The sequence below is a fragment of the Typopeltis vanoorti genome, chromosome 16 (genome assembly GCF_054136105.1).
Source record: "Typopeltis vanoorti isolate ZY-2024b chromosome 16, IOZ_Tvanoo_1.0, whole genome shotgun sequence".
NCBI lineage: Eukaryota > Metazoa > Arthropoda > Arachnida > Uropygi > Thelyphonidae > Typopeltis > Typopeltis vanoorti.
The window spans coordinates 80,312,150-80,334,189 of NC_143564.1; the positions used below are offsets into that span (position 1 = coordinate 80,312,150).

General features: G+C 35.3%; 1 protein-coding gene across 1 annotated transcript in view; it reads right to left on the reverse strand.

The window, feature by feature from the left end:
• Window positions 1–22,040, reverse strand: part of LOC150098155 (SURP and G-patch domain-containing protein 1-like) — a 292,494-nt gene that overhangs the window by 143,072 nt on the left and 127,382 nt on the right. Inside the window, exons 6-7 of the mRNA XM_090406236.1 lie at window positions 17,248–17,366; window positions 3,199–3,312 (exon numbers count right to left, since the gene is read on the reverse strand). Coding sequence (XP_090262362.1) covers window positions 3,199–3,312; window positions 17,248–17,366 — 233 coding nt within the window. The remainder of the gene's footprint in view (window positions 1–3,198; window positions 3,313–17,247; window positions 17,367–22,040) is intronic.

The window sequence follows — 22,040 nt, forward strand, 5'->3', positions numbered from 1 at the left end:
ATAACAGAGGGGGATAATGTACATTCTTGTGTGACACCAGATTTAACATTAAATCATCTTCCTGTACTTCCTTCAATTCCAACTGCTGACTCTATACTTGCATAAATCTTACCAGGAACATTCAGTAGAGAAATACCTCTGTAATTCTCACACAGTTTTATTTCCCTTTTTGTATGTGGGTAGCATGAGAGCTCTACTCCAATCATCTGGAATTCACCCCTCTGTCCAGGCATTCTGACCTATGCAGTTAAGCCATAGTTCAGAATGGAGGTATAAAAGTTTTGCCACTGCAAGACTTTTATACCCCCATACTTGAGCATTTCTGGTCGAATATCATCTACTCCTGCTGCCTTTCTACATTTCAGGCTTTTCAGGGTTTTTTCCTACTTCAAGTTATATATATAACTGTTGAGTGTTTTTTTTTTTTTTTGACCACCGTTCTGTCACTGATTGTTTCATTTAGCAATTTTTCGAAGTAATTACTCCATACTTCAAGGATATCTTTTTCTCCAGTTTTCATGTCACCTTTATCATCTCTAACCCCTTTTACAGGCATTTTCACAGGTTTTTGAAAAGGCATAAGCATTTTCAACAACCTCCAGAATATCTTGCCACCTTCTTGATATTTATTTTCTATGATCTTGCAAAAGTCTTCCCATGACTTTTGTTTAGCTAGTTTTACACAGTGTTTAGCTTTCTTGCATTTGTCTCTGTATTCTCCAACAGCACAAGCTGACTTATTTGCCAGGAATGTTTGATATGCTTTCTTCTTTTCCTTCACTACATCTTTAACTTCCTGTGTCCACCATGGAGTTCTGATTTTTCTATCCTTGCAGACAACCTCACCATATGGCTCTCTGGCTGAATCAATGTTTTCTTCAGGGCTTGCCACTGAATCTCCAAGGTTTGGTTCCTGTTCTCAAACTCTTTCATTTTTTTCTTGAATAATATGACTTCTGCATTAATTCAACCTTGGTATCTCACCTCTGGATCTGGCTATCACTGATGAGACCTCAATAAAGGTCGAAACCAGTCATGTATAATGCTATGCATCATGTAAAGTGAGTCCACCTTTACCACGAATTGCCCAAGCCCTGAAGATACTTCAGGCATAAACTTTGTTTGCTTACACTTAGATAAAGAATTAAACCAAGTATATAATTACTTGGTATCTTTAATTTATAGTATAACCAAGTGAAAAACTTTTGACAACTATCTATCTCTAATCCAGAGTATTTTAATAATAAGGTGTGACACCTTTTGGCAACTCGTATAGAAAATATGACTTCTGCATTACTTCAACCTTGGTATCTCACCTCTATGTCTGGCTCCCACTGATGAGACCTCAATAAAGGTCAAACCGGTCTGGGTATTACCCTTCCCATAATGCATAGCATTATACATGTCTGCAAGGAGATGTCCTTTGCATTATGGGATACCAAGGTAAGTGATGTGAAGTCATACCACCTTCGCCACAAGTTGCCACACTCCTAAAGATACTTCAGGTGCAAACTTTGTTTGCTTACACTTGGATAAAAGATTAAACCATATGGGATGTAATATCCCTTAACTTAAACAGATTAAACCAAGTATATAATTTCTTGGTATCTTTAATTTATAGTATAACTAAGTGAAAAACTTTCAACAACAGACATTTGAAAAGATAGCTAAAATTCTTCAATATAATCCCAATGCCACTTTCAAATCACACATCCAACTAGCAACCTTCATCCATTCTCAGAATCAGCTTCATCCTTTCGCATCCTAGTGTGTGCAAAGTTTGTTGTACGTATAATTTAGATTACTCTAGACAGAATAGCAGATCTATTAACACAAAAACTACATTTTCTACCTTCAATTTGTAATATTGGCAACTGATCTCAGGTCATCTGCCTCTATATACAAGTAACTGATACTTGTATACAACATGTGCAATGTGAAGATACTTCATGTGCAAACTTTGTTTATAGTTGGGTAAAGGATTAAACAAGAATATAATTTCTTAGCAAATTTTACTTACTTTTATTTTATAAAGTAACAATGCTTAACAAAAGTCAAATATATATATATATATAAAAAAAAAAGACATAAATGGTATTTAAAATTCTGATAGCACATCTGAGAGAATATTATATAATTTTGAATATTTTCTATGAATTTTCAAATTTTATGGGAAAATTTTATTTATAATTAAATTCTGAAGGTGATAGATGAGATATTCAAGTTGGGAAAAGCTCCCAAGACACCTAACTTACCTTGGTGTGAAAAAGTCCTTCTTACAAATGTTCCCTATCTTCTGGACAAAATTCAACCTTCAAATTTCAAATCAAATCAAGTTACAGAATATAAGATAAAATAATTTCAACCTAAATACTTCTATCCTATTCATAGATTATGAAAGAGCCTTTGATCTAGTAAAAAAGAAACTGTTTGAAATATTAGTTAAAATTGAATTATCTCCACAATTAATAAAAGCAGATAACTACACACACACACATACGAAAAAAATGCTTTAACAGTATCAATCATCTACAGATTGGCTAAAAGTAAATAGACAAGAAAATGCTTTAACATATCTCAGTCCTTTTTTAATATTGCATAGGCAGAGTGGATATTAGATCCAACATTATTTCGAACCCAAATATTATTAGCAACTATGAAAGTTTCATAACAATACTTAAACTGTATATACATATTAATGAGATATTAAAAAGAATGGCAATATGTAAGTCAAGCAAGAATTCCATTAGAACCAAATTACCAACTAATACATTATTATATGTAGATGATCAAATCTTAATTGCTAATACCAAAGATACAGAGCTAACTGTAGTTAGCTCTGTACAACCTTGACAAGACTGCTACCAGATACAGAATGAAAATATCTTCAGAAAAAACAAAAGTTATGGCATTTAAAGGAAGGGAACTGATAAGAAGCAAAACCGTCTTGAATAACAAGTCAATTGAACAAGTTCATAATGCAAGCTACACTGAAGAAACAGATCCAAAAGATAAAATTAATAAATTCATCAAAATTACAGAGTACTAAAATATAAACAAAAAGGAAAAAAGAAAGATCATTAAAGAGGTAGTGTTGTGAGGCCAAATCAGGCCAGGAGGCCTAATATCACAAAAGTCAGAAGAATAATTCAGATTTTTGTGATACAGCGCAAAAAATCTCCAATTGATATTTCTTACCTTGCTGCACATAAATAGGAATTGAATTTACAACTGCATCTTCTTCCTGAGGACCCCAACGAGAACGTTTTCTTTTCTTTGAATCAGATTGGCTATCACAACTGTTATCACTATCTAAATATTAAAATGCTTAGGCATTAGTAAATATAAAAATTCGTTTATATATCAAAAATAATGTAAAAATTAAAGCATCCTCAGGCAAGACATTTCCTATACATATACTTAAATCTAAATCAATCTTCTTCTTTTTTTTTTTTTTGTCATCACTGTTGTTGTTGGCTACATACATTCGAAACACAGGTTTAAAATTTAAAGCTCTATTTAGAATAAGTTTTGAATCTTCTTTATCTCTTCCTCCTTCCCACAACAACTATTTAAGGGGAGGAAGGGCATTTGCTGTGTCCCATTTAGGGTTTGTGGTACCATTCCACTGTACTTCATGCCTTTGGTATTAAGCTTTAGGTACTGCTCTTAATCTGAAAATTCTGAAGGATTTATATGCATGTAAACACAAGAAAGATATTTTAATTAACCAAATATTTCGATCTGGAAATAGCAGACCATCCTGAGTGATATTACAAGAACAGTTTAAAAAAGAACAAGCCGCGTAATGTTATATCACTAAGTATGAAACGGAATATTTTGAAGTAGAGACATGATTGGAAAAAAAAATAATAATAAATAAAATAAAAAAATTAATGAATAATCTTGATTAGACTTTCCCAGATTTTTGATATAGAAATACAGTCATTACGATTCAGGTTGGGACGATGGAGCAAGGCCTCCACGCTTTCTTTGAACAAACGTTCAAACCTATAATGGGATCTATGCAAGAGGCGAATCCTGGACCAAAAGATGCTGTGGTCAGTTTCAATCCCGTGCTGAGCCAATCCAGACTTTTCAGGTTTGTTGTGAAGAATTTAAGATTGATGTTCTTGAAACTGACCACAGCATCCTTTGGTCCAGGATTCGCCTCTTGCATAGATCCCGTTATGGGTTTGAACGTTTGTTCAAAGAAAGCGTGGAGGCCTTGCTTCATTGTCCCAACCTGAATCATAATGACTATATTTCTATATCAAAAATCTGGGAAAGTCTAATCAAGATTACTCATTAATTTTTTTTTTTTTCAATCATGTCTCAACTTCAAAATATTCCATTTCATACTTAGTGATATAACATCACGCGGCTTGTTCTATTTTAAATGATCTATTGTTAGTATTCTAGCCTGTATTTTTTTAAACTGTTCTTGCAATACTACTGAGGGTGGTCTGCTATTTCCAGACCGAAATATTTGGTTAATTAAAATATCTTTCTTGTGTTTACGTGCATATATCATTCAGTCTTATGTCACAAGTATCCTTAAAACAGCAAATTCTGAAAATTCTGCTTGTTTTATGATATAAAGGGAGAATTACAAATTTCCATTTTGGTCCTCTATTCTAAATATAACAATTCTTCTATGGATTAATGTACTGTTGTACAATGTCAGTGACATTTGCCTAGATATACCAAGTTTTTTTGGTTATTCTGAAGAGATTTCTTTCTTTATTTGAGGTGTTAGTAATATATTTAATTATATTAATGAGCACACTTAACAATATATAGCATTTTTTTCTAATGTAAGAACAAACTCTGCTGTTATTTTGATTAATACTTTACTTTAATGTTTTTACATAATCAAAACCATATGAGTATATAATTTTTAAAAAAATTAGCCAAAATGTGCAATTTCCATTCAGAATTTACTATCCTATTCAATGACTGATAAAAATGTTTTCGCAAAATTTTCACTATTTTTTTAGCGAATGCTGAAATCAGCACTTAAACATGTTGGTGTATATAAGTACATAAATACTGGTTAGACTGCCTCATTACTAACCATGTTTTAAGGGAACATAGGTAGTAGACATTAACATGAATTAAATAATAATTCAATATGTAAATTAAAGAACTTGTTAACTCCAATATATTTCTTCTTTGTTAAGAAGACATCAGTTCACAAACAGCTGTGTGTTTATTTACTTATTCATGTCTCTCTCAAAGCTGAGTAAAGAGTAGAATATGCTACACTTAAAAGGAAATAATGGGTGGCATTTTGTAATTCAAGTAGAAAGTTACACAAATATTCATTAAAAAACTATGAATTAATCATAATTACTTCTGAAATCTTTGAAAGGATGCAAACAGAACAGATGTGATTTATACAGTGTCAGAATTTCACAATTTCTAGGAAGATGATCAAATTTAAATCCAATTATACCCTGTTCCACTTTAAGATTGCAGGAAATCACTTCCTCAAGGAAAAAGGCCAATTCCACCAACAGAAAATCGTCCCTTCTTAGGATGCAATTAAAATATCATTTGGACATAAAATTATCAGTATGTTTAGTCTTTCTTAAATTAAACAGAACATTAGTTCTAGTAAGATAAAAAATTAGTTCTACTTTAAAAAATAAAATAAAATAAATAAATAAACTGGCTGATTGTTTTGACCAATCACATCGCTCTGTGGTCACATCACAATTTCAAAATCAGAATAAACATGTCAGACAAGACAGGTGTTTTTTTTCTTTTAATTCTCATAGGAAAACATTAACAAGTTAGATAAATCAAATTTTGATGAACATTTACACAAAGCTACAAGCTTCACACCCTAGCAAAACCAAGCCAGAGAGTACAGCGATAGTGAGTGAGCTGAGTGGTGTTTCAGAGAGAATCATCTTCAGTGTGAAAGCTGATAAAAAGAGGTCACACGTGTTGAAGATAACACACACATAAAAAGTGAGCACAACAGGAAATTGAATTCGGCCAATCCAGTGGGAAGCACTCAGCAACAAGAATAGTGATCCAGACATGCTACAAATATCAAAGACGGTGCTTTATCAGATGATGGAAGATCTCGGCTTGAGGTACATAGAACAGCAACATGCATCGACCTGAGAGGATGTAACTGCTTGGCAACATTGATACCTTCGAGCTATTCAACAGCACTGATAAACTGGGAGGAATATAATTTTTTTGGATGAAACATGAGTTCATTTTGGCCACACTTCCAATAAATCAAGCAACGACACAAATGTTAAGAGCTCATGAGATACCCCCACCCCCATCAAAACATCTTTGAATGGGAGTAGGCAGAGGAATATACACATTCCTTATGGTGAGCAGACTGCTATCTTAAAGTGGAACAGATTATATGTTGGAATTATGTAGGAACAAAAGCCACATTATATACTTGAGAGAAGATCATTGCTTTCTAAATACCAAAAAAGTCTGCCATTAACCATTTCCTCCAATATCTTAAACAGCTGGTCAGAGCAAGAGGTCAATAATTGTTCCCTTGCATTGGATCCTTTCCTGGTTTTGGAAAGGCAACGACAAATGACTTATGCCAAGAATTCAGAAACTCTTCCTCTGTAAGTATTTTGTTGTATATTAAGAAAGCAAAGGAGATCCACGGATGATGATGGATGATGATTTATCATCTCATAATGGATGTTATCAGGACCTACTGCACTTGGGTGAAACAATAAAAGAGCTTGTTTTAGTTCCTTCTTAACAAATGGCTGATTATATGGCTCAAGACCACTGGTAGAAAAATTTAGCTGCTGTTTCTCTTGTTGCTCTTCCAATATTAAAAATTCAGGAGGATATGAAGCTACTGCTGAGATTATGGCAAACTTTACTCCCAAAGCATCTGCAAGAGCTTTGGGATCAGCAACAACAACAACAACAGTTTGTCTAAGGTAGACAAACTGTGTTCTGTATCTACCTTTCATTTTCTGGATTTATTCTGTAGAATTTCTGCACTGGTTGTTTGATTACTCAATGATGTAAACTGGATCCAAGAGTTTTTTTTGCCTCTGACATCTCATATAAAGTGCTTTGGACCAATCACCTTTAAAAGCTATTGATGTGGCAGAATATGTATGAAATATACCCCATGCTTTATCTTGATGTTTGTTGACTGACTGGCACTTTGGGTTTCACCAAGGCTTTGGATAGAGTGGGAATCGAGATGATGGAATTCTGGCTGTTGCTATCTGGATAATACAATGTTATGTGCTTTACTGTTTCATTAATAGGTGTTTGACTGACTGCTTCAGCATTAACTTTTGAAAGATGGGAAAAAGAATTCCAACCAGCTTGGTCCATTTTCCACATGTGTATCTCTTTAGGAGAAAATGGTTCCTGTGAAAACAGTGTGCAAATAACAGAAAAATGATTGCTTCCATATGTTCTCGTCAACATCCCACATGAGCAGTGAAAAATGGCAGGGGGAGCAAACCATCAGATCTATTGCAGAATATGAGTGAGTAGGGGCAGTGGCGTATTTAGGTATTTGTCGCCTCTAGGCCTGCAGAAAGTGCTGCCCCTCATGACCTGCCCATAGACAGGTCATGATCCCAACCTCCAGTGACTGAAGTTGCTATAGAATCTCACTTGCTTCACATCACGTAACTTTCTTCTGGTTGGTGTCATTTTCAAATTCAGACAAAGTGGAAATTATTTCCGTCCATCCCTCACGAAGATTTCGACAGGCATCGTCACAAGCTGACCAACGAGTAGGCGAAGGATGTTTGATTACTTTTGCAAAAGTTTCCAGGTGCTTTCTTAGAACACTCCACCGATGTGTTGAAGATGTGAAAAATACGTGCAGTTTCTGAAGAACATCAAAAAATGCAGAAGAGTGTGGACAGGATTTGGAAGCGCAAGTACCAATTAGAGAAAGAGAATATCCAGCGCACGGTATGAATTCTGCCAATGGATTTATTTCAAGAATTCTTGCTTGCAGTTCTGTGTACTTGTCTGACATGTTACTAGCATTATCATGTGCCTGCCCTCTGCAATTTGCTACATCAATTCCAAGCTCGTTTAGTAAAGTCAAAACTGCCTCTTGTAACTCTTCAGATTTGCGACTTACGTTAGGAATGAAACGCCCCACAGAAGTTCCATGTTCTTTCACATATCGTACAATGAAGGACAGCTGATCAATGTGTGACAAGTCTAGTGTAGAATCAACACTTATGGAATAATACTACGCTATTTTAAGTTCTTCCACAATAAATTTGATTACTTTCTCGCCCGTTATTTTAATAAATTCCTCATGATTTTGCGATTTTGGCAATGTGCTCAACAAAAAAGGGATCAAATTCACTAACCCCTAGTGCCTTTGTGTCAAGTTACCGACAACAATACAGTAGCTTTCTGTGCATGTCTCGGTCTGTATAGTTATGAAGAATCTGATTACATGCCAATATGCTTGCAGACTAAACTTACAATGAGGAAAAGAAAATATTTCTCTACTTGTGAGTAGATGTGGCATATAAGGAACATGTTATAACTAAAAAACAAGAGCCTGGAAATTTCCACCACCCCTCAAAATTTGCCGCTCTAGGCCCAGGCCTATACCTAAATACACCACTGGGTAGGGGTATGGAAGAAAGTACTGAGTATATTATTCAAAAGGGGAGAGATTATTACTCTCAAGGATTTGTTCAATGATATGACCTCATCCATTTATGTTGGCACTACTCCACATGGTGTTGTACCCATTCAAGTCCCTCCCCCATAATAAGTATAGGCTGAGGCAGTTGCGAGATAATGTTATCAAGATCAATTTTGCTTTTAATTTTTTCAGGAAATGACAACATATACTAAAATATTAATTAAAAACTTTAATCAATACCTTCCTATACTTCAGCAATGTTACATTGCTATCTTCGCTCTCATCAAATCAGCTAATGACTTTTATTCCCTAATAAGGAGTAGGCAAGGCCTTTATACCCTATCTAGCTTTTGGAGACTGAGTGGGCAGTTCAATCTCCACCGGAAGCCAATCAGAGATAGCTGGCCCATGTCTATCACTAATTATAGGTGGCTACTGATGAAGAGACCAGCAAACAAATGCTGCCATCTCTTGGTGCCTAACCCTAACAGAATATGTTATTGTCTGAAATAATGTGGGTGCTACGGTCGATTTTCTTGAGTTTACAGGACGAAAAACCCACTTGCCCATGCCAGAGATCGACTAACACGGTCAAAGATAGGCTCAGAAAAAGTTCCTCCAGTCGGCGACTAGCCAAGAGGTTTTAAATGTTTTCTGCAGACAGAAAACGGCTCATTTTCTGCACTACAGTCAATCAATAGTCTGGCAAAATCCACAACAGTTCCATTGTAAAAATTTTCCTATTGTTTTGAAGACCTATCCAATTTCTTGAAGGCTCGCCTTTGTCAGATTTATATTCATCAACTGATTTTGGGAAGTATGGAAGGCCAGTGTCCATCTCTTCCTCTGGAAAAATATTCAGTGCATCATCTGAGGTACCAGGGGGCATTTGGTAAGTTTAATTTACTTTGAGTGGATACTGAAATATCCATTTTTTTTTCTGTAGGAATGCTTGATGGTTTATCTTTAAATATCCTTACTATCATTTTTTTTTTTTTTTTTTACAAGTGAGTTCTAATCGAATGGGATCATTTTAGGATTCTACAGTGAGACTACAGGGCAAGCAAATGACAAACTCAACAGAGAAGCACTCGTGATTATCAGATGGCGGAATAGACAATAGGATGCAAAAAGGAAGTTAGTCACCACCACATCTATCCCAAAATCCTCTTTTGCTGAGAAGGTGGCAGCTAACTAACTTCCTTTTTGCATCCTGATATGATATATTCTGTTCTGTGTTCATCTTTTGTATTTCTTTTTCATCTTTCCACTTCTGACATGCATGAGAGTAAGCTGGATGATCTTTCTAACAGTTGACAGATTTAGCTTTCTTTGCAGTGCAAGATTGGTTTCCATGCTCTTTACTACCACATTGCGTACAGGTAGTGGAGCCACAGCCACAGTTTGAGCATGTCCATATTTCTAAGATTTCAAGCATATCAGTGGATTACGGATCTACAGTCTAACAGGACAGCTGAGATACCCTGCTGTCACAGATGTTGGAGGCTTACGTATATCAAAAGTAAGGATGATATCCTTACCTATCAGGATACACCTCATGCCTGTCACTCACTGATCTTTAAACTCTCAACATATCTCCTGTAAGCAAACAACATAATGATAAAATTATTATACAGTAACTGACTAACACTTATATAGGGTGTCCCAAAATTCACGCAAGATTTAAATTTAGTGCCATTTGTGCAGTAAAGTGTTGCCAACGAGAAAAAAAAGACAGCTGGCAGTTCAGGGTTATTAAAAATGGAGCGCTACACGAAAGAACAACGCATTTTCATTGTTGAGCAATATTTTAAAAATAATGAAGGTTTGGCAGCTACAGTTTGCAATTTTCATACAAAATATGGTCGGAATAGTGATTTAACTTCATCAACTGTGAAAAGATTAATTAAAAAATTCAAGGAAACTGAATCAATTAGTGATCTTATACACTCTGGCCGTCCTTCAACAAGTCATTCAACAGAAAACATTGAAGCAGTTCGTGAGAGCATTGCTGAGAGTCCAGGAACATCAATTCGGCACAGTGGTCTTGAATTGGGTATTTCGAGAAGCTCTCTACAGCGTATTCTCACGAAAGATTTGCTTCTTTATGCTTACAAAGTTCAATTGACTCAAGAACTGAAGCCTACTGACCACACACAGAGAAGAGCGTTGAATGGATTATGGAATGACAACAAGTGGATGCTTATTTTTCGAACAAAATCATCTTCAGCGATGAGGCTCATTTTCATCTTGATGGCTTCGTTAATCGACAAAATTGTCGTATTTGGGGTTCAGAAAATCCATGAGTGATTGTTGAGAAACAAATGCATCCACAACATGTCACTGTTTGGTGCAGATTTTGGGCTGGAGGCATCATCGGTCCATTCTTCTTCGAAAATGCGGCTGGTAAGGCAATATCAGTTAATGGTGCTCGCTATCGCGACATGATAATCCAGTTTTTTTGTGCCTAAATTGCAAGATATGGATGTGGACGACATGTGGTTTCAAGAAGATGGTGCCACATGCCATACAGCCCGAGAAACAATTCAATTACTGCATGAGTCATTTCCTGGTCGTGTAATTTCCCGTTCTGGTGATCAGAATTGGCCACCCAGATCATGTGACTTAACACCGTCGGACTTTTTTCTTCGGGTTTTTTTGAAGTCTAAGGTTTATGCCAACAAGCCCACGACCACCCACACCTTGAAGGAGGAAATTGAGCGCTGTATCAACAAAATTCAGCCACATTTATGCAAAACGGTCATGGAAAATTTTGACAAAAGAGTGCGTATGTGCCAGCAAAGCCGTGGAGGCCATTTACCCGATATGCTATTCCATGCATAACCCTATACCGTATACTTTATGATGAATCAATAAGAAATTACAATTTTTAATTAAAAAAGTGTGTTTTCTATCAAAATTACTTCTTGCGTGAATTTTGGGACACCCTGTATCAAGAAAATTCTTATTTGTAGAATTTTTGGCTAGATTTTCTAGTCACTAAATAATAATTTTATCAATATTATTAATGGAGTAAAAATGAAAGTTGAAAAGCTTTGAAAACAAGAATCACCTTATAAATCCAATGGAAAATCTGAAGAAAACATTGAATGACTGAGCTAGGAAAATAAAGAAATGGCAGAAAAATCAAGACCATGTGATTGGTTGAAGGAGTTAAAAAAATAATAATAATAAAATAAAATAAAAGCAATCTTGAAAAAGTGGAAATCATATTAAAAGTTAATGGCATGGAAGTTGGCAACTTCTGAGAAGCTAGTGATAAAGCCAAATTATCTGAATAAGTAGATAATAAATAAGTGTCGTGGTAAGACTTTTGTGAAGGATATAGAAGCTAAATATCAAGAAGGTAGAAAAATTTCTGGGAGATGTTGAAACAGCTTAGAAATGGAGTATTTATAATAAAAGGAATCACAAATGAAAGGAAAACAAAAACTAAAGAATATTCTGCATGTGTTGAGTAATTATTCTGAAAAAACAAGTAAAGGAGATAAGAAGTGATAGAACAGCAGTCAAAAATATCCAAGAAGTATATATATCAGGAGTGCATATCAATATTTGAGAGGAAAAAGTCACTGGGCACTTGAAATACAGAAAGACAAATGGAGCAGATGATATGCAACCAAAAATGTCAAATATGGAGATATAAAGTTACTACATTGCATAATTCAGAAGGCTGGTAAGAAAGGTGAATGGCAAATAATAAACAGTTATTTGCCATTACAGTACCCATCTATAAAAATGGAAACATGAGAATTACACAGAAATTTCTTTTACTAAGTGTACCCAAGGAAGAACAAAATATCTGGCACCAACACCCACGCACTAGGAATGTCAGAGTTGGACACATTTTTTCTTCAAGAAATCATTAATATAATAAAGTTTTACTTAAATTAAAGGGATATTAAATCCCACATAGTTTTAAAACCGAATAAGAAACTCAAAGATTGTACTACATACTAGGATCACTTGCATTGGTTAACGCTAGTGACGCCGATACTTTATAGTTTATTATATTCGGCAAGAAACTCTCTGATTCCAATCTTTGAGTTTCTTATTCGGTTTTAAAACTATGTGGGATTTAATATCCCCTTAATTTAAGTAATGTTTTCATTGCCGAAATGAAGCTTATTAGCTCTTTATACTTAAGTAACTTAACGGCTGCACCTGTTTGGAAAACTCGTTCGCAGAGTACATAAGTTCTTTTCACTATACACTTTGGTATTAGGTCTAGCTACTCACTGATGAAGCCTCAAAAAAGGCTGAAACCGGTCTGGGTAGTGACCTCCCTCCATAATGTAATAACAGCAGACATTTCCTAGGAAATGTGTTTTTACATTATGGAAAATACCTAAGAATAGCGATCTGAACTTCCCCACCTTTGCAACGAGCTGCCCTGGTATTGTACTACATACTAGGATCACTTGCATTGGCTAACGCTAGTGACGCCGATACTTTATAGTTTACTATATTCGGCAAGAAACTCTCTGATTCCAATCTTTAAGTTTCTTATTCGGTTTTAAAACTATGTGGGATTTAATATCCCCTTAATTTAAGTAATGTTTTCATTGCCGAAATGAAGCTTATTAGCTCTTTATACTTAAGTAATAAAGTTTTACATATTTGAGAAAGGCATATGGTCACATGACAACTAATGATTAATATAGTATGATTATATGGTGTTAGGGACATTACACAGAGAAACAGCCTATACCATTATGGATCACATTATTAAGGAAAGTGGAGTTAAGCAGCCTGATATCAAAATCAGAAATATCAACTTAGCTCATGCACATGTTATAAATAAATGCAATACTAGTCTTCAGCACTGACTCATTCTAAATGCGGTTAGAATGTGGCATGAAAATAAGCAAGAAGAAGACAAAAATCATGAAAATATGCATACAAATGGAAAATATTTCAGTAATTTACACATTCTTTTTAGTGAAGATTGAAATGTGATAATAGAATAAGCAAAGCTGGTTCAAGACTCTTAAACCAATTTTAACATATAGATCTAGGATTTTGATTAGAAAGAAAACAGTTAACAACAGACTGACTGAGTTCACAAACATGAGTTCTGAGAAAAACTGGGAAGGGAAGAGAATGCTGGAATCATATTTTGAAGATATTAAGAAAAAATTTGGCACTGTTGGCATTAAGGAATGTGTAAGCACATAGAAGAGAAGAGAAAAAGGTTAGCAAACTAAGTGCTCGATGCTAGGATTGAAAGAACACTCAAAAGAAAACCAAGATCAAAGTGAAGTGATACAGTTCATAATGTCCATCTGAAAACCAAAATGGGAGATGAAAGAATATTCAAGACCTAACAACAGATTTATTGAAAAAATAATTAATTAATAAAAAATTATTGATACGAAACCACTAGTAATAACAAACTTAATTATTTAATATTGTCACATACACCTGCATACATATTCAAACACGTGTATTCTTATAAAGGATATATTTTGCTTTAAACATATATTGAAAATATCCTCAACTAGGATTTTTTCCACATACCCAAGGGTACCCTTAAATATTACAAATGATTAAGAAACAATGATGTCAAATCATTCAGTACTGCACTCACTATATTATTAACTTAAAGTCACTCAAAATAAGGAATCATGTATCTGAATAAATAATAATATTATTAACAGACTTCAGGAAAATCAGGAATTCATTGAGGGAAGCCATATATCACCCATACTAACTGTCCTAACTTTTCTTGAATTCATTCAGACTGCCTGCACTTTCCACCTCTGAAGGCAAGCCATTCCAATCATGTACCACTCTATAAGAGAAAAAAATCTAGCCTAACTCCTTTCCTGACAACAGTGATTTTCAACTTCTGGATGTCCTCTCATCCTATATCCACCTCCATAATATGAAATCCATCTATCAGTATAATGTATGGCCCTTTGAAACATCCATAGGTTTCTATATTATGACTCCTCTTTCTCCTGTTTGCAGTCCACAAATTCTCAATTTTGTTCTCATAATCTACATTCCACAGTCTAGATGTCATATTTAACACTACTTCACACCCTCTCCACTGTAATTGCATCAACTTGTAAACCAGGAAACAAAACCTGGACACGAATAATCCAGGTGAGGTCATATCGAGACTTTGTAAAGAGAAAAAATAACTTCCTCATCCTTACATGCAATGTTCATTTCATCAGTGTACTTGTCCTCTGAGTTCTGTTTGCAATCTCCACTATGTGATCTCTAAATTTCAACTTCCTTTATTATGCTAGTTTCTTCTAGCATAATCCCACCAATATAACACATCATTAGATATCTCATCACATCAAAATGAATGTCTTTTTTTTTTTTTTGTCCTAACATTAATAATAGTATTAACAGACTTACAGAGCCATTTTCACATACCCACAATTCTGGCCTACTCAAATCATTCTGCAAGTAGTGCATGTCACTTGCATTCCTGGTTACCTACCTATCACTGCATCATCTGCATACAGCTATGTTCCTTGTAGATAACAGTTTATAATCCAATCCCATTTCCTCCAACTTATGTAACAGCCTTCCATGCTATATCCTGTCAAAATTCAAATAATATAATAATCCATTACATTATTATAAAATGTGAGCAAGTTACTCAAACATGACCTTCCCTCAGTATAACCAGGCTATTCAAAGCAAAATACTTTACATTAACCCATTATCTGAATGCGAGCTCTTACCGACTTTTCCAAAATCTTGGAAGAGTTAATAAGATTTCCCATAGGGAAGTCTTCCCTATGCTGGGATTCAAACATCTTAGTTAAGCACACTCATCTCAACTGAACGCTCTTTCACCATTCATGCTAATACCAACAGCATTTATTGCTGAATACATGCAACAACTCTAGTATCTCTGCATGCATTGAGTTTCTTCATCCAGTGTTAAAGTAGCACTGAGATCCATTCCATCCACACTAACTAAGGTGATAGTAGCAAAATGGACATCGAGGCTGTTGTAACCTACAAAGCAACTACGACACATCCTAGGAGAGGCAAAAGTCGATAAAATTGTATCTTACCCATAGGCCCCCCCCCCCCCACACACACACACACATCCCTGAAGTTTAGGGACAGAAACACAGAGTTTGTCCAGTGGCAGCATATACATTAAGAACAGTCCCGATGGACACTCTTCAGTTGAACAATCCTTTCTGCATCTGCCACCTGCATTCAACAGCATTAGTCTTTAGTATTTATTTTTTCTTTTATCTGATGCATAATGACAATTTTTCTGGGTTGTCTTTAGCTTGCAGAGTGAGTTCCTTTTCACAAATCAGACAGCTTTCTCTATATATCATCATATTCCTGATATGTACCATCAAGAGTTGTAGAGGATATGACAGTACTATGAGTACGTGAAAAGTTTATATTATTACTAATTTCCAGTCGACAAGTTTCCCCTAGATTGTCAGGATCTTATGAAATCTCAAAATGTTTTACCGTCATACATATTTATTGTTTAAGCCAGTAGAGAGTACAACTTGGTCAGCTAAGTCACAAATTGCCAGCCCATCCTCATTCTTTTAGTACCCAGTTAATATCTACTAATGGAGTGCACCAAATGAAGAAGATTGGACATTGGATCAGAAGTCTCAGCTGATCCACATTCCTTAAAGGAGACATGAAGGTCTCCTCCCAGTTTTTGGGCTTTAACCCTTAGGCTACCCCCCCCCCGTTTATTTAAAATTTATTTAAGAGTATAACATCATCTGCATAAAGTACACAGATGAGATTAACATCTCTGGTATTGATATCAGTTTTAAAGCAATTTTCCTTCATGAGATGATCAATATTAATGATGAATAGCAGTGGAGATGATGTGTATTCTTGTCTCACACGATTTAACATCAAACTACCTTTCTGTACCCCCCCCCCCTTTCAATTCTAAATGCTGGCATACAACTCAAATAGAGACTATCTATTGTTTGATATAATGTTCCATTTACACCATATTTTGAAAAGCTTTACTCTTGGCACCTAGTCATATTGCCTTTTCAGATTTACAAGTCTTAAATACAGATCCTTCAAGTGCAAACCTAATCTTGTAACCTCTATTTAGCCTAAATCCAGCTTGTTCATCTCCAAGTTTTCCTTCCACAATTTTTCTTAACCTTCTCTCAAGGTATGCCTGCATAAATCTTACCCAAAACTTAGATGGGTACTATGAGAGCTCCACTCCAATCATCTGGAATTCAACAATCTGACCAGGCCTTCTGAATTATGCAGTGTAGCCACGGTACAACTTTTATACCTCCATATTTGAGCATTTCTGGTCAATTATCAGTTTATTTTACTTACTTTAATTACACATATGCTACTCATTCAGAGTGTCCACAGCTGTTGATATAGTACTACACAAACTATACAATAACAAATTAGTTCACAGGCAAAATCAAAGTAAAACCCACTCACTGATAGGACTGGTGTAGTTTGAAATACTTAACATATGCCTTGTAGAATCTTCACAATGTATACAACACAAATCAGAAGAAACCTGATCAAGTGTTCATAAATATTAATTTTATTAATTATAAAAACAAAATATAACTCACCATGTTTATCAAATGTCATTAAATGACCTTCTGCTTCAGCTCTTTTTTTAGCTTCCTTAAGATCAATTACCCTCTGTTGAAAATACTTGTACATAGGACTTTCCTTTTCACTGAGGAATCTAGGAACAGTGAATATCAACGATGTATCATTATCATAATATTTGGCCATCCATTCAAAAATATTATTATTATGTGACACTTCTAGGGAGCCTAAAGACTCATCGTGGGAGGGCACAATATATATTTTTAAATCATTTTTCAAAATTAAAATTAGGACAAATTGAGTATTGTTCAGTGTTTGGCTCTTGTAGATGACAGCAAAAACAGCAATAGCAATGCTATAGTTCGCCCACCGATTAGAGATCCTTCGACACTTCTGCGCATCTCAGAAAAAGGAGAATCCATTCCGATAAGGGTAATCAGTCCGCATAGTGGGATGAGTTGTTTATTATTACCGGTCGGAAAATTAACTTCTCTTTTATGATTATTGTAATTAACTATGTTGCTTGTATAACAGTTGGAAAATTTTACCTATAAAGCACGTGATTTCGCGTGTTGGCGACCAATTAGAACGTCCTTCATTTCTTTCTCCCCTTCAGCATGAATCGACTATTCTTGAAAAGATGCGAAGCAGGGATCTACAAACGGTGGGCGAACTATATATGCACAGATATTCTTCAATTGAAATAACTGTCTTCCTAAGAGAAATACTGTTTTGATTATACTAAAGGAACTAATGCCATGAAGAAAGCATAAAAATAATCAGTAAATGAAAAATTTTACCCTACCTTCCATAAACAAGGTAGGTTTCTTTATGGAAGACTTTGAATGGTGCTTAATGATTCACCACAGCAATGTATAATTTTCATGTAATGAGGCTATTCTGTCAGAAAAGTACTGCATGTTAACATCTAATGCCATTTTGGGGGAGAGAGTAAGAATAGAGAAAATAAATAAGGAATTATACTTTTAAGGATGAAGCTTTTTATCAGCATTATCAATGAACACTTTTCTAAAATTCTTTACATTACTATCTATAAAATTATAAAACATAATTAACTCTGAAAAATAAAACATAATTTTCATTATTTTAATATTTTTGAACAATACTCAAATCTTACAATTCTTTGAATATAAAAGTATAAACAATGAAAAACTATCAAATTGTGAAATTAATATCAAGTTCAGCATATGGATTTCTAATAATTTCTAATAATTATTTCTAATAATTTCTAATATTCTGGAGGTTGTTGAAGATGCTTAGGAATGGAGGAAAGAGTGCTGTAAAAGGAGTTAGAGATGATAAAGGTGACATGAAAACAGGAGAAAAAGATATCCTTGAAGTATGGAGTAATTACTTTGAAAAACTGCTAAATGAAACAAGCAGTAATGACAGCACAGTGATAAAAAAACACTGACCAAGCATGCAGTCAGGAATATATATCTATTTTTCTACTTGAAATAGAAAAAGCCATCAAAGGCTTGAAATGTGGAAAGGCAGCAGGAGTAGATGATATTCGACCAGAAATGCTGAAGTATGGTGGTATAAAAGTCTTACAGTGGCTGCACTGCATAGTTCAGAAAGCCTGGACAGAGGGACGAATTCCCGATGATTGGAGTAGAACTCTCATAGTACCCATATATAAAAAGAGAAATAAAACTGATGTGAGAATTACAGAGGTATTTCCCTACTGAGTGTTCCTGGCAAGATCTATGCAAGTATACTTGAGAAACGGTTGAGAAGAATTGTGGAAGAAAAGCTTGGTGAAGAACAAGCTGGATTCAGGCCAAATAGAGGCCGTCAGGATCAGATCTTCACTTTACGACAAATAGTCGAGAAAGCATGGGAATATAACAAAGATCTGTATTTAAGTTTTGTCGATTTGGAAAAGGCATATGACAAGATGCCAAGAGAGGAGCTATTCAATACGCTGCAGTTATATGGTGTCAATGGGGCATTATATCAAGCAATACTTAGTCTTTATTTGAGTTGTAAGTCAGCAGTTAGAATTGAAGGAAGTACAGGAAGATGGTTTAATGTTAAATCTGGTGTGAGACAAGGATGTATATTACCCCCTCTGTTATTCATTATCTATATGGATCACATTAGAAAGGAATGTGGTATTAAACCTGATATCAAAATTGGAGATGTTAATGTCAGCTCTCTGCTTTATGCGGATGATGTTATACTTCTAAATAAATCCGCTACAAGTCTGCAAGATTCTCTGACTAAATTGAATAGCTGTTTATTTCTCTTTTTATATATGGGTACTATGAGAGTTCTACTCCAATCATCGGGAATTCGTCCCTCTGTCCAGGCTTTCTGAACTATGCAGTGCAGCCACTGTAAGACTTTTATACCACCATACTTCAGCATTTCTGGTCGAATATCATCTACTCCTGCTGCCTTTCCACATTTCAAGCCTTTGATGGCTTTTTCTACTTCAAGTATGGATATGTATTCCTGACTGCATGCCTGGTCAGTGTTTTTTTTTATCACTGTGCTGTCATCACTGCTTGTTTCATTTAGCAGTTTTTCAAAGTAATTACTCCATACTTCAAGGATATCTTTTTCTCCTGTTTTCATTTCACCTTTATCATCTCTAATTCCTTTTACAGCACTCTTTCCTCCATTCCTAAGCTTCTTCAACAACCTCCAGAATATTTTGCCACCTTCTTGATATTTATTTTCTATATTCTTGCCAAAGTCCTCCCATGACTTTTATTTAGCTAGTTTTACACACTGTTTAGCTTTCTTACATTTGTCTCTGTATTCTGTAAGAGTAAAAGCTGACTTATTTGCCAGGAACTTTTGATATTCTTTCTTCTTTTCCTTCACTGCCTCTTTAACTTCCTGTGTCCACCAGGGAGTTCTGATTTTTTTATCCTTACAGACAACCTCACCACATGCCTCTCTGGCAGAATCAATCAATGTTTCCTTCAGAGTTTGCCACTGAATCTCCAAGGTTTGATTCCTGTTCTCAAACTCTTTCATTTTCTTTTCAATAATATTTCTGTATTTTAGTCTACAGTTTACATCTGAGAGCTGCTCAACTTTTATTCGCTTTAAAACTTTCTTAAATGTTATTCTTTTCAATATTAAATTCAATTTTATCCTGCTCAAGACTAAATAGTGATCACTTCCAATTTCAAATCCTCTGTACACTCTGGTGTCCTGCACCAGGGAGAAAACATCACTATCAACAATAACATAGTCAATGAGACTTTTCTTATTCCTAGCCTCTTCTCTCCATGTGAATTTGTGCACATTTTTATGTTGGAACATGGTGTTAGTAATAACCAGTCCATGTCCTGAGCAGAAATCCAACAGATATTTGCCATTATTATTAGCTTTGCTCTTTTCTCCAAATTTTCCCAAAATATTTTTGTATGTCTCACAATCATTTCCTACTCTACTATTTAGATCCCCAACAAGGACCAACTTTTCCTTTTTCATTGTGTCAGTTGCTTTTTCTAAAGCCTCAAAAAATTCCCCCACTTCTACCTTAGTAGAACCTTCTGTGGGACCATAGGCACAAATAAGTCTCATTGTCCAGTTCCCCATTCTCATATTTGCCCACATTACTCTACTTGAGACTGACTGCCATTCAAGAAGATTAGCCTCGTATTTTGTGTTGAATACTACGGCTACTCCTTCTTTTCCTTGATTGTTATTGCCTGAATATAACATTTTGTATTTATTGCTCAGAAAGATCTCACCAGTTTTGGTCTTTTTTGTTTCAGTCACCGCTATTATGTCGATCTGGTACTTATCTAATTCCTCAGCTAGCTCCATTTCTTTGCCATTCAGGCTTCTTACATCGTAGTACCGATCTTTAACTCTGGTGATGTTGAGTTGGGGTTTGTTTTCAGATTTGTTCCAGTAGCTGACTTTTCGCTGTTCGCCCTGGTTCCCTGGCGAAAACAACGGGGGCCTTGTTTAACCGGGCGACGCCCCAGCCGGCATGAAATTTTGTCATGTTGTACCATCATTTTTTATTTTGGTTTAACCAATAAGAATACAATTTGGTCGGCTAAATCCCAAATTGCCAGCCCATCCTCGTTCGTTCAGTATCAAAGTAGATACCCAACAGGGTGCACCACGAGAGGGTGAGGATTGGACATTAGGTCAGAAGCCCTGGTCGGTTCTCCGCATTCCTTTAAAGGCTATGTGGAGGTCTCCTCTCAGTTATACAGCTTTGACCCTTAAGCACCCCGTATCGAGAACCTTCGAGATGTATTTGGAAGGCGCTAGACAACGCACTCGAACAAACTATTGCTTCAGCCATCTACCTGCGATGTTAGTACTAGTACTTAAGTACCACTTGGTGCTGGTAGATGGCTGAAGAAGCATGCCTATTTAATATTTATTTTTATAGGATTTTATGTAAAGTATCAAATGCACAGCGTTCCTTGTGAATCTGGAAAGCATCTTACAATTCTAAATACCGCAGTGTAGCCCACGGGCTTCATTGAAATTATTTTTTATTTAATCACGTTTTAATGTTAAGTAGTTATTTTTTCAAAATGGCTGGCAGGCTATGGCAAAGAGCTCTGCTGGCCATGCGTTGAAGACTCCTGCCCTAGAGGATGTCCTGGTAAAGCTTTATGTTCAGGCACAGAGAAATTCAAGAAAAGATTTTTTCCCGTCTTAACAACATTGGCTTTTGTATACCACCTTAAGAGGAAGCCTAAGTTTTTTTTAGGGAATTCACAAGAAGTTGGTTAACCAATAGTATGCTAGTGCCGTGGATGGGCAAGAAGGAACTTGTTCATATTTATCTTGAAAAAAA